General features: G+C 41.8%; 1 protein-coding gene across 2 annotated transcripts in view; it reads left to right on the top strand.

The window, feature by feature from the left end:
* The window catches only part of KCTD15 (potassium channel tetramerization domain containing 15), a 40,339-nt gene that overhangs the window by 520 nt on the left and 26,174 nt on the right, over positions 1-13,645 (top strand). The window contains exons 1-2 of one of the 2 annotated variants that reach the window (XM_010141082.1): positions 2,522-2,539; positions 3,926-4,101. In XM_010141082.1, coding sequence (XP_010139384.1) covers positions 2,522-2,539; positions 3,926-4,101 — 194 coding nt within the window. Of the gene's footprint in view, positions 1-2,521; positions 2,540-3,925; positions 4,102-13,645 lie in introns of those variants that run through there. The other variant, XM_010141083.1, reaches the window with a different exon arrangement.

Below are 13,645 nucleotides of genomic sequence, written 5' to 3'. Positions count from 1 at the left end.
CCCCCCGGCAGGTCTTTAACCCTGCCGCTTTCATTCCACGTCTTAAATGTGCATGAAGGAATTAAACTACACGAGTGAATAACAGCATTAGTTTCAATTAATTTTTATCCTGGCAACAATAAACTTTAGAAACAAAGCGCTTTTACATCCTTAATTAGTCTTGCTTCCCATCTGTAGTCTTTTAAGTGCCTGCTCCGTGATTTAACTTTGTCCCTCCTTCAGAGCCGCCTCCTTTTTCATTCTTTCCCCTTTTTTCTCGTTATCCCTTCCAGACTGCTGCCTGTTTCTTTCCTGCAACCTTTCACCTCCCTCGTCCCTATCTGTCTGCTCTGCTCTGTGCAGTTTATTTCTACTGTATTTTCCCAACATCAACAGCAGTATTGGTTACCATGGCCCCGAGCTATGTGCAGAGGTGGGAAAGCTTCATCCGCCCAAAAGTTCTTACACTTTTGAAGTCTTTCTTTTAGTAGGATCTGAAATGTATCATCTAGAGTGTGTATTAAATGAACAGTATTCCTGAAGGCTTTAGAGCAAGAAAGGCAACACCCTGGAAAATTCTGCAGTCTTTCAGCATTCTCTGCCCTAGGGTTATAGCCCTGGGCACGGAGCTGAATGGAGCTCTTACAACTGCCTTCTGTTTACCTTTTATGGTTAAAATAACAGCTTAGCAAAGAAGCAACTTCATGGAGAAACGATTCAGTGAAATCATCTCAAGCTGTAGCAGCATAGCTAGTTTAATCACCCCTAGAGAGCTGAACAACTGTGAGCACAATGGGACACAAAATCATTTTGTGTGTAAATGAGCATGGCATTGTGATTATTTCACTTTGCATGGGCAAATAGTTTTTACAAGCAGTACTTATGCAGTTAGCTTAGAAAGGCAGAAAAAGATAAGCTGGCTCTGAAATATCTTGGTGTGTAATGTTTGAAAAACTAAATATTCACATAATTTGGGAATCAGGCTCTATCGATTTTGCCTTCAGCAGGTTCCTGTGTTACTTATTAGAGCAGGGTTATTGCCTGTGCCACTAGTTGGGATGCTGTATCCTGTTGTAGGCAACTGAAGAGCAAGGATTATTTTACATGGTTTAATAAATGAAGTTTGTTAGTGTTTCCCCGATATTTACCCTAAAGGTTTTAATTTTCACATCAGTATTAGAAAATATGTGCATAAAGACTTTCACTGGATAAATACATTTAGGATTTTGCTTTGTGCATAAACTAAGTACATTACTCAGTGTGATAAATTTTAGCTGCATTTTACATTAAGAAGAGGAAGGAGTCATTAGAAATAGGGTTCTGGTACCTTAAGAAATAGGGGGTATTTATTTTTTTTGAGCAATAAGAGTGTTTTCAGGGCCCTTTATGTAGTTCTTAGCAATTATGCCCCTTGTTAATTTGCTCATACGAAAATGACTGAGTTCCACAACTTTAATAAAAATGTCGGGTTCATTTTTTTAATATAAATCCTCACCATCCAGGGAAGAAGCCTGTGTTTTAATTCCCCTTCTGCTCCCTTCCCCCAGAAAGCCAGTGGCACCTTCAATAAGTATGAAAAGCCATAAAAGTTTGAGAACTATTTTAGCTTTCCAGTGATTTTCTATAATTAAGTGTTTTTTCAACACATGCTCTAGCTGAGAGATGCCAAAAGCAGAGGATTGTTCAAAAGGTCCCTCCAGTGAGTAGTATAAATTAAATATCTACTGTGTGAGTATGGCCTCACTGAGAATCTCAGACTCTTCACAGATCAAGGAATTTACTGGTATACTAACATTAAACAAAATCCTAAGATAGCAGCAGTGTTTAAAAATGCACAAATAGATTCAGATCACTTGATCTCTAGCTATCTGCATATTTTAAAATTGAAGTCTGTATTTCAAGACAAACGGTTAAATGTAAGACGCGTTTACAGAGGACTGGAAGTCCTTTGATTTCATTTGGAAATTGTAACAAGGGGTGCAGATCAGCCCTAATTAGGCACTTGTTTCGTGAAACTGCGTGAGATTTATTTCTAAGGCAGTTCTGCACGGCGCAAGGTCTCTACCTTTATCATTAGTGATAATAGTTGGGGTCTGAACAAAGACAGAGTTGACATTCCGCCTGGATCTTCTGACCCTTTCATTTAAGTGAAGGAGTAGAGAGTGAACATGAGTTTACAGCGCTCTTTGGTAAGAAAAAAACTCCCTTTGTCTGTGTTGGCAGGCAGATGAGGCACCCACAGGTTAGTAAACACGGCGCTAGAATAACTGTAGGTACTTACATACTAAGTTGTTTTTGTGAGTTAGTTCTTTTATTTATGCTCTACGACATATTTACTGAAGATTGCCCACAACAGGCTCTTGTGGGAAACAAGAAAGCAACGTCTTCAGTCATGAAAGGATTCAATCACTTTCCTTGAAGGTGGTGCTGTAGTAAAAATGTTAATGCCCAATTTCCCATCGGCTGACACAGAAGTCCTAGGACAGAGTTGGTATTTGCTTCGCTCTGTGCAGATGTCCGTCCAGCCTCCGAAGAGAAAAGGATGTGGATTCATAATGGGGTGATGTATTTCTGAGCTGTAGATGCAGGAAATTCTTAGGAGCTAACCAAGATGAAATACAGTAAATGGAAATGTTGTGATGACTTTGTGAAGCTGTCCAGATTTATTAAGATTTTCCAGTCCCTTTCTATATAGCTCAGAATTTTCTTTACACAGAATGTTGCTAATTGTATGTTCATCAGGAGGTGTAGCCAGGCATCTTGTGCAAAATACTAGGAGAAAGGCGAGACCGGCTTTAGATGTCTAAGAAACATTGTCAAAGTAACGTGGGAGAAGTGGGAATTCACTTTGCAGTGCTGCATGTAAAGTGCTTGAGAGATGTAAGGAAGAGCCTGGATGCTTGGTAGCATGCTTGCAGAACAAAATTCCAAGAAAATTAGATTATATTCAGAAATGTTTTCAACTATAATGTTTTACATATGTTACTTCTTTACCCATAAGGGGGAGGATGGATGGACATTTTCTTAAACTATTATAAAAGGGTTTTTTTTCCATTTGACACATATGCTGTCTGTAGCGATTTAAGTGAAATCAGCTTTGAGACACACGTTTCACACAGAATAAGCTGTGCTTTTCTTACAGAAGAGAATTGAGGAATTTTCTTTTGCTATGGTTTTGCTTTGTACATCAGCTCAAGATTTGTGGACTCCGTTCAGAAATTTCACTAATTTTCAGATATTTTGGGGGCAATGAACATGAGGGGGATTGTTGTTTTTGTAAGTTCACATGCCAGATTGTACAGTAATTTTTAACATGTCATGAAAGCATGGGTCAGTTTATATATCTTCCTGTATTCACTGCTTCCAGGTGTTAATTGCTTTCAGTTTGAAAGCTTATTAGTTCTTCATATCTAATATTAAGGCTTAACTGAAAATTATCCATTTATTTCACAATTATTGAAAATAAACCAGAAAATTGATATCAAGTTTGATGTGAAATTTACTACATGTATAAACTAAATGCCCCAGGTACTGAGGAAGTCACTAATTTAGAGGTGTCTCGTTACTGAGACAAACTTGCAAAAACCCCTGAATCCCAATTCACAAATTGGTTATTCGTTTGTCAGGGGATATTTCACATCTAACACATAAGCCCGCGACCTTTAATTAGAATTTTGCAGTTTGTTTTATGCCCCTTGAGGCTGACACCTTGAAAAATTTTTTTCTTGATTTCTTATTGCTAATAAGCATCTTTCTCTTCCCCTCTGGTACTTTGAAGAAAATGATGCAAATACACTTAATTACAGTGGTGGCAATAATTTGTTAGCTGAATATGTGATCAGGCAGATGCAAAAATGATCTGATTAGATCTGTGATCACACTGGAAAGAAAGGTAACACACTGCTACATTTAAGAGAAACTGTTCTTTTTTTCCTTCCCTTTGCAGGAGGGAAGAAGCATGTCCCGTCTGTCTCTAACACGATCCCCGGTTTCTCCTCTGGCTGCTCAAGGAATTCCTCTCCCAGCTCAACTCACCAAGTCGAACGCTCCCGTGCACATCGATGTGGGAGGACACATGTACACCAGCAGCCTGGCTACCTTGACGAAGTACCCAGACTCCAGGTAAGACCTTGGTGTTTTCAGGCTTCCTGCTCATTTCTGTTCATTGCATGAGAAGAGGCATGTACCTGTGAGGAGTATTTCAATGCGAAATACGATTTATTATATATTCACCACTTATGAATAATTCAGTTTCCGATTTATACAGTAACTTCACTGGGGTTCTACAGGAAGAAAAAGCCTGTAAAATTTATGTATTATTTAGAGAGTCTATTCATTTTCTCTCTCAATGTCTTCTGCACTGTGCCGATACATTTGAAGCACCTGTTGGTGCAGAGCCCTAGATTATTTCCAACTCTACCAAGCGGGTTATTTCTTTCAGATTTAGGGGGGAAAACCCCATTTTTTTCTTCCTTAAAAAACCAGAACAGATGGTTCTGTCGGCAAGCCAAAATCCTAACCTCAGTGGTAGCTGCGTGTGTCAGTGTCAGCGGTCATTTCCTTCGGGCTGTCCTGCTCTGTCTGCTTGTAGCTGCAGATTGGGTTGAATCTTTGCATCCTTAAAGGTAGCTGATCTGTGCTGGACAGGTTGGTGACATGTCTGGCAAGATTTATCTAGATCTGGCCAGTGTTATCTCAGAGTAGACTCCAAATGTGCCAAATTAGAATATATGTGGCGTGAGAGTGTATTTGTGTATACGACACAGAGTCTCTTTGCTCAGCTCCCAGTCCCGTGGGGTTCTGGGTGCTGTGAAGGATGGGCGATCCTGGGCAGCATCAGGCCCATGACAGTCGCGTGGAAGGGACTGCAGTGTTAAGGGTTAAAGGACCTTCATCGGAGCAGAATGTTAAGACATACCTGATTCTGATTTGCAGTTGTGATCACTAAAGCAATTCAGCTTTTTGTCATGCAGACAGCTTATTTTACAGAAGGGTTCAGAAGAGAAGGTGTGGACTGCAGTGTCAGGGCGCCCAGCAGACTGGTTAAGGAGGCGTTATTGACGCAAAAAGCAAACCAGAGCGCAGGTCAGCAGGTTTCATTGCCAGAGGTTTTGCTCCTAAATGGCCAGTATTTCCGTAAAGGCTAGATTTTTTTTTTTTAATGACAACCAGTGTAAAGTGCTAGTTTAATTTTAAGATTTTTCCTTAAGAAGAACTAGGGATTTTTGTACAGATTTGGCAGGTTCCCAAGCAATAAATGACATTTATGAAGACACCTTGAAATGCCTCTGATGTCATGAAGCATATGGCTGTGATTTCATTCCAAGGAAAGGGAGCTGCTGAAATTCTCTATGAAAAAGAAACAATTATTAAAATACCTGTATTTCATGGTCAGGCCAAAACAAAATTATTTTTCTGGACAGTGTCTGTTTAGTGATGTCTGTGTGATACTACTTTCATCATAGAGAAGAAATCTGTTCAGTGGGGAGAGATTTACAGCAGAGAAGCAGACAAATGCTTCATCGTATAAAAAATGCAGAGAAGATTCAGCAGTTGAAAATAGAGTAGCACATCTGTTTCCACATTTTAAAGTATCACTGCTGACACTATTTTAAAAATATGCTCCATATCAGACTTACTTAATAAAAGCTTCAGTTATTAAAGCTTTGGGAGAATATACATAAATTTAAAGAGAATAGAGAACTGATCTAAAACCTCTTTTTCCCCTGTTTGACAAATAACAAAAGCATATTTCTTCAGTTTTTGTACTTTGTTTAAACTGGAAATACAAAACTGTTACTGATGAGAGCTCACATGCTGCCTGATGTTTTGCTGTGTGCTGTCTTTGTATTGCATGTGGCTTGAATGCATTTTTAGCTGCTCAAACTTCTGTTCTTACTGGAGTAAGAGCTGACAGGATGAGACCTGTGAATCACATATTTTTATAGCAAAAGGTAACCCTTCACCAGCAGCCCAAGTAGGGCATACTGCTAGCATACGTTACGAAGCTGGATGAAGGTTACACCTTAATTTCTGATTTTTTCCTTTACGTTTTCTTTTAACTTTTTTTTTTAATGTGCTTTTCAGCAATGCTGTGTAGTAGACTTGGATTGAGTCTGGCCTGGTTTCATTCCTGGTTAAGGCAAAGCACTAGCGGTTCTTATTTCAGTGGGGGCATTTGGAGGTCTTGATGGTGCTTCGCTGCCCTGGTGTGTATCTTCCATAAGGCACAGACTGTCTTCATAGTAATCTAGCTGGGAAAGGAATCCTGGGTCTCTCATAGGTGTGGGAGAAAGGAGATAGATAGCTTTTCTGAGCAAGACATCTGGAAATAATGCCGGAGCTCTGTTAGTGTATGCTCAGAGATAACGTGCACGGCCGCGCATAGAGGCACAGTACGCAGAGCTTTCTAGATTATTTTGGACAGCATATTAAACTCTTGTTTTGAGCGTGAGATTAAAAGCTTCAAATCTAAGAAATAAGACAAATTCATAAATTGTATTTCAGCAAAAGAGGTAAGCATACGCCAAAATGCTTTGTTAAATCTTAGCTCCAGTCACATAAAATAGCTTGTGCTCACTAAAACTGAGAGCTGTGGGAATAAACTTCTTGTTTATTTGTGCTACAGTATCTATTTCTTCCTATGTGCTCCAAAATCCTAAGTAGGCTTTTAGCTTGTGGTATATAATGTACATATATGTTTAAGGACACATACAGATCCTGAGCCAGAGTGTAAATACAGTCAGAGTATGCATACGCAGAGACATCACATGCTAACGGAAATCAAGAAAATAAATCATCGAATTGTGTTTACCTTTCAATGGTATTTTGAGGAGGCCCAGTCCTGTTAGATCCTAAACAAACTCAGTTCACATTGACTTCAACAGGAGGGAAGAGCTCCCAGCAGCTTGCCAGATCAGGCCCAGCAGGAGCAAGTATAGGTATGACCAGTTCCCGCCTATACCTGCTCTCCAGTCACCCCTCTGGTATGATATAAATTACACCTGACAGCAGGCGGTGTGATACATTTCTTATTGTAATTTGTTAGGGTTGACTGTACGCAGCCCACTTGCTGCCTCCATTTGACTGTTCCCAGGTTACATGGTTCGCTCTAATTCAGGGAGAGAAAGGACCCAATTTTGGACATCTTACGTGAGTGAATGGCTGGTGATGTGAAGTCAGAGGCCAAATACTGCATTTCAGTCATCCCAGACTTGTTTCAGAGCAACTTTGACAAAGTCTTTGATGCTGTTTGTATTGGTACAGCTGCTGTGAGAAGACCATTTGTCCATTGATTAAATTTGCATAAGTAAAGGGTGCCAGATTAGGCATTAAAGGAGGTAAATGACCTCTTCCCAGTAAATTTTTATGGGCTACTTACATTCTCTCATCTAAAAAGGAGGAATGAGCAGCATAGAACTGGCGTGAGGAAGAGGAGGGTTACACAGCCACTGTGAAAGAGGGTTTTCTAAACCACTCAGGCTCACCTTACACACTATCTTTCATTCAAAAAGCCAACTGGAAAGGTGTGTAACACCATACAAGAAAGCTGGCCTTTCAGAGGGTGAAAGGCAAGGAAAACAAGAATTGTGTAAAAGAAATTGTCATCACTAACAGCATAATGGTGGTCATGGAAATTATCTCAAAAATAATAATATTAATCCCTCTTCCTGTAGCTACTTGACTCTGCTTTCTGTGCACATCTGCAATTGACATTAAAGTTAACAAGCTTTGGAGGTACAAAGAGGCTGATGTTGTCTTACCTTTGTCTGAGACTCAATTTCAGTAGTTTACTTTCAGCAGGGTCTCCCACCAAAACTCCCAGCTCTGGTAGTTGTGAGTTACAGGTAGAAAGGAAGAAAGCAGCTGTTGAATTCAGTCTAGTGACTCTTACCATCAACATCTTACTTCTAAAGTAACTGCTCAGGTAGGCACATTATTCATCTTTGAGAGCATTTCCTCTAGAAATTCCATTCGTGTTTTCACCCAGAGGACCTCTAAAGGCAGCCCCTTTGCACATTGACACTTGCATATGGATTTATATGACAGATTGTAAAAGCTGCAAAACCTCTAGCATATCTATAAAGTGAGTTTCAAAGTGTATTTATCCAAGGGAGTGAGACAATTCTTACATTTAAAAAAACCAAACCCGCACCAGAAGTCCAAGCTTCTGACATGCAGTCAGGAATACCCAAAGACATTGCCAGATCCTCCGATCTTACTCCCACTGAACTCAGTGGCAGAGGCCTCATTAAATTCAAGTGGAAAAGAAGTTCCAAATCCCTATATACCACAGCAAGCCCCAGCTTCTTGATTTCACTGGGAATTTTTATATCACTTTGAATTTGTTAGGAAGAACAGTAAGGTTTTTTGTCAGAAGCCTGTCTTTCTTGCAGTCCTGAATAGTGTTTTTAACTCAGAGAATTGCTGTGAGCTCTTTGTGAGTTGTTCTGCTATAAAAAGTAAATATATTTACCTTACATTCTTGGTTAATGAGTATTTGTGGTAAAACCTCCATTAAAGAGAAGCGTGTTCTTTTGTTCACCATGTATTTATAAAAGCTCATGCTAGGTCACGTGATAAAAGCAAGCAGGAATAATTCTAACTGAAGTGGCGATGTCTGGTGTGGGTGCGCAGATCCCAGGGAGCCACCTTCTCAATTTATAGTGCACCCCGTTTGGAACCTCTGCTTCCATCCAGCCTTTCCTCTTCAGAAGAGCTTTTTGGCTCCATGGCCCAAAGCACGTTGAGCCAGTGCTAACAGGGTGCATGTCCTGATCTCAGCTTTTTGGAGGCTCTGTCCTCCAGAGAAAACCAGCACACAATTTATTAATAGTTTCAGAAACAGATGACTATCTGTTAAAAGACATAGCAGAGTTTTCCGGGCATATTGCTGCCCCACCTCTGAACCTGTAGACCTTTTTGGTGATTTACAAAGGATTCCCCTAAAGCACGTGTCCTGTCTTCTCCTCTGAATGTTTCTCAACAAAATAAACTGTCATTCTTGTGTAGATGCACCCTCGGATAAGCTCTCTGACCTAGCGTCACCTTCTGATTCTAGCTACTCTGTAGGTATCTGTGGGTTTTGAGTACCCTACCTTTTCCTCCAGCACCTCCATCTTGCTGGTTGCTGGAGCTCAGCACTGACACCCGAGATCTTCTGCTTCTCCCTGCTTTTCTGCAGCCACACCAGGCTGGACTGACTTCAGGGAAGTGCTCTTCTCCAAGTTTTAGGACTCCTCTGTTGTCCCTTACAGAACATGGGTGCTGACCCCATATAGCCACATACAGTGGTTTCATAAGCTCAAACACACCTGCCACCAAGATGTACAAGATTTTCCACATCATCCTTTACACTAAGGGCTTTGTACTGGGTCCTGCTCTGCACTCCTTGGGAGGGTCCAAGGAAATTCTTAATTCACCTATGTTTAGGATCTATAATTCACCAGACTTAGCACACCTGAGAACATCTCACATTTCTTGTTCGTGTAGGATCAATCCAATGTCACTCTTAGAATAACTTGTTTACTGATTTCCTGTCGAATCTGTTTATTATTGATATCACTGCCTGAAAACAATGTCCAGTTAGCACATTTTATCGCTTGCCCCATGCTAGCATTTAGGGTGTAAATCAGTGCTTAAACAAAGCCTGTACTCTGGACAGTTTAGTGGAGTGAAGACCAGATTTGTTCATAACCAGAGATGGTTGGTGGCTGCAAAAGCACAGCGCATTTGAGGGCAGAATCCTGGTCTGGAGCAGCAGCAGCTCTGCTGGGCCAGCACAGCCTCCTGCCAGCCCCATGTCACAGCAGTGCTGCAACATCAGTAGCATTCATCCTGCCTTATCCTCTCCATACCACTGCCATTCCACGCTGCTTACGCACCCAGCACCTGTACAGCATCTTGCCTCTCCGCAGTCCCTCTCTCACCCCTGCACACCTGCTAAATGACTGCTTCAAGCACAGCGAAGGACATAGGCAAGCGAGCTGCCGTGGTACATCTCACCCTTCATAAGGTACCACTCTTCCCATCTAGATCAGTCATTGACCGCCCTGTTTGTAGGGTAACACCAGGCTCTGAAGCTCACAAGCTATGAACTGTTGTGTATTAACCAAAACCCAAAGAGTTTCTGAGTCGGAGCCAGCAGCCCCCTTTCCAGCAAAGTGCTACAAAACGTGCCAGCATGTGAGCTGCAACACAAAGCTCATTCATTTTAGTAGGTATTGTGAACTTAAACCATACACAGACTTTAAAGCAAAACACCTGAAGAGGCAGAGTAAGTGTTTTCCCCACACACTACAAATGCTCTGAGATGCAGGTTATGGGCACGGTGCACAAGCACTGCACGCACGTAACAACGCTGCGCACCAGCATGGTAGCTCTGCAAAGAGGGGCAAGCCTGCCAGGGCTGCCCAGGGCTCTGCCGTTGTTTAAGGCCATCAGGTCTGTGCTGCAGATGAGAACAAGTAAAGGAGCAGAAAACAAGAGGTTTTGTTTGTATGCAGCACCTTTTCTGAATTAATGTAAGAATTTTCAAGGAGATTAAAATAATTTTTTGTTTCATTCCATGCATCTTCAGTTTAGAGATTCTTACTTGGTTGCTGACTGGGCAAATCTCTCTTTGGGTTCCAAGGGAATTTTGACCAGCAGACCCCTTAAGAAAGGCCTTCCCCTTCCTCTTCCCATCCTCTGTCTCCCATCCCTGTCTGCCTGTGGATGTCACACTTCTTGGAGTGGGAGCTGGGACAAGTGAAGGAACTCTCACTGCCAGGCTGCTGAATCAGATAGTGGTAAAATGAACCAGTCTTTCCTCATCTGCAAAGCCAGGTGTTGCTGTTTTGTACAGGTGATGCACGGCTGAGGTCACACAAGTCCATGCAGTGCTTTGATAAGCTCTGGGAAAGGTGTGAAGTGTTCGTTCCTATGGGCAGATGTGCGTTGCTGCTAGGATGCGTCCAGCACAGCTCCCAGGCAGTCTGTGGGGCAGAGCACAGTGGATAGAGGCGAGGAACTGCTGCTTCTTGCAGAAGGATGGGCCAGAGCAGGAGTTGCACAAATCCCAGGTCTGGGAGCAGCAGGGCATGACCTGTGCTAGAGAAGGGGCGCATGGCTTGGCCTTCACAGAAAAGAAAAATAATCTGCAACAGGGATGTAATTACATTACATGTAGTTACCCCATTACAGCTGGGAATGATGGTGTTAAATACCCTGTCTCTAGGTTTCACTAATGAGAAGAAGTCCTGGATTCAGGGTCTGGCATGGAACAGACAATGATAGCAGATTTCCAGGTTACCCAGGGCTTTGGTGGTAAAGGATAATAGTCCCTGTAACCTTAACCCTTCACTCCAGTGACTGGGGAGATGGGAGAGAAGGAATTTATATGGAAACTGATGCTTCAGACCTGTCTGTGTCTAGCTCTCCAGGATCTCCTCCTAACTGGCATGTAGGGAGCCACAACAGAGCTGAGCTGTCTGCTGTGATAAAGGTGTTTACTCCTTACTGGACTGCATAACCGCTGCCTTGCCCAGCTCAGCCACTGCCCGGGGACTGCCTGCAGGCTCTGGGGAGGAAAGCAGTCTGCCCTTTGGGAATACACATCTTACTGTAATTGGGTGTTGAGATTAGGCCTTGTCGATGAATGAATTATTTGTGTGTTTACTTGGAATATTTGATGAATTGTGCAAGAAAATACTACCTAGCTAGTCTCTGATGAACACTTTTTCAGAAATTATTGTTTCTCTGTATACATTTACAGCCTGGATTTTATGGAGTTCTAGGCAGAAATGGGTATTACGGCATCTAGGAGGGAGTTGGTCTATGACTAGGCTAGTTACAGAGAGAAGATAGCAGATCAACACTTGTCTGACTTAGAGAAATAACAGTACAGCTGTGGCACAGGCTGTTCAAAAAAACCTTAATTTGAGAAAATTGCACAGTCCTATCCAGGTATGAGCTTATTTGAGTCAGCTGATTGAAAGGAAGAACAGGCATCTCCACGTAGCTGCTTCAGCCTGCTATGGTTAGGAGGGATGTCACTTACCGTCTCTGAGAGGAGTCTCCGGTACCTTCAGTGCAAAACCCAGCTGACCTTGTCTCATTTTCTGCTCTTCCCTTTCTTCTGCAATGATAACATGACTGTAGCTGAGTTACACCTAGCACAGTAGTAATTCCCACCCTTCCTGCTTACAACAGGTTAAAAACTTGTCTGGTTTATTAAAACTCACAAAGAGAAGCCAGCAGACAAGGAGATAAAAAATTCTACTTTTTCTTCATTGCTGTTTAGCTCTCTGTATTTATAGCAGTTTCTGAGGTTAGTTGGTCAAGTACTTTGTCATTTCTTTCATGGCTACTTTTGCTTACTACTCACCTGACAGGGCACTTCGGTGTGTGATGGTAGCACAATCTTGGTATTTTTCAGCAGTCATTTTCAGGGCAGTAACATGAAAAGCATTAGCAGCATGCTTTGAGAAACCACTTCCATAGTATCCTGAGGAAGCAGCCTATCTCCTCCTTTTATGTACTGCTAGTGGAGGCTGTTTCCTGCCAGTGAGCATGGCATGAAGTACCGCACCTGGGCTCAGATTCACAGGGGTAGCAGCTTTACACTGAAAGCGAAGGGGACTCTCCTTCATTGATTGCTGCTTCATGTGTTCTGCATCAGCTCCCTCATCTCATGGAGAGGAGTTACCTAAAGATGCGGATTCAGTAGCTTTGTACTGGTAATCGTGTCCTGAGGTCATAGCTAACCACCGTACCAGTGGAGCACATGAGGCGTTACCTCTTGATATTTGGTCTTTGAATACATGTGACTGATTTTTGTCTTTTGATTTATAAACTTCTGATTTCTAAAGACCCTGCAATGCCAAGTAGACCTGGTCTGCTTAGGTGTATATTTCATGAACTACTTAGGAAGTTTATAAAACAGACTCCCTAGATTATGAAGCAAGGGGGTATCTGTTTTGTAAGGAATATGTTACGAAATGAATTTGTCTCTAGGCCTAACGTAATTATTTTAATGATCCCAGTGGTGGTTGTTGTAGGTGTCGTTCTGTGTATATATTGTGACCTACATGCTTGTGATCATTTATGAAATCTAAGATTTAAAAATACATTGGACCTTTTTAATTCCTTACCGACTTTTGCTGAAGTAAGTGGAGTGGTTTGGATATTGGTACATTGGGCCAAATCTCTCTTCCAGTGAAGTCAATGAGAGTTTTACCATAAGCTTAAATGGAAACAAAGTAAGTCCTATTCTTTTAGAGAACTGGCCTATTAATAGACCTGGCCAAAATAATGCCTAGTGTAACCTTGTTGACCTCTGTGGCATTACACCAGGGATGCATGCTGATGTGATGTATGAAGAGGAGTTACGAGTACCTGAACATCGTAGTAAGATGGTTCTGCTGGGTATACCCAGAACTCAGTCTCAAAAACATCTGAAGGTGTAAAAACCAAGAGGCAAATGAAGACAAAGCTTCATGCACTTAATGGGTGTGTGCTCATACCTTTCCTGGCCAGCTGGCCTTCCCAAAGAGATGACTCCGCTGGTTTTGAGGGAGTTACTCCAGATTCGTACCTGTGTAAATGAAATCAGAGTTAATCTATTCATCGGTTAATAAAATCTTTAAGAACAAAGTGCATATTTAAATAGGAAAAATATGCAGGA

This window comes from Buceros rhinoceros, unplaced genomic scaffold, assembly GCF_000710305.1.
Source record: "Buceros rhinoceros silvestris isolate BGI_N320 unplaced genomic scaffold, ASM71030v1 scaffold16168, whole genome shotgun sequence".
Lineage (NCBI taxonomy): Eukaryota > Metazoa > Chordata > Aves > Bucerotiformes > Bucerotidae > Buceros > Buceros rhinoceros.
Note: the sequence above shows the minus strand (reverse complement) of the source record. Positions and strands in the feature narration are given on the sequence as shown.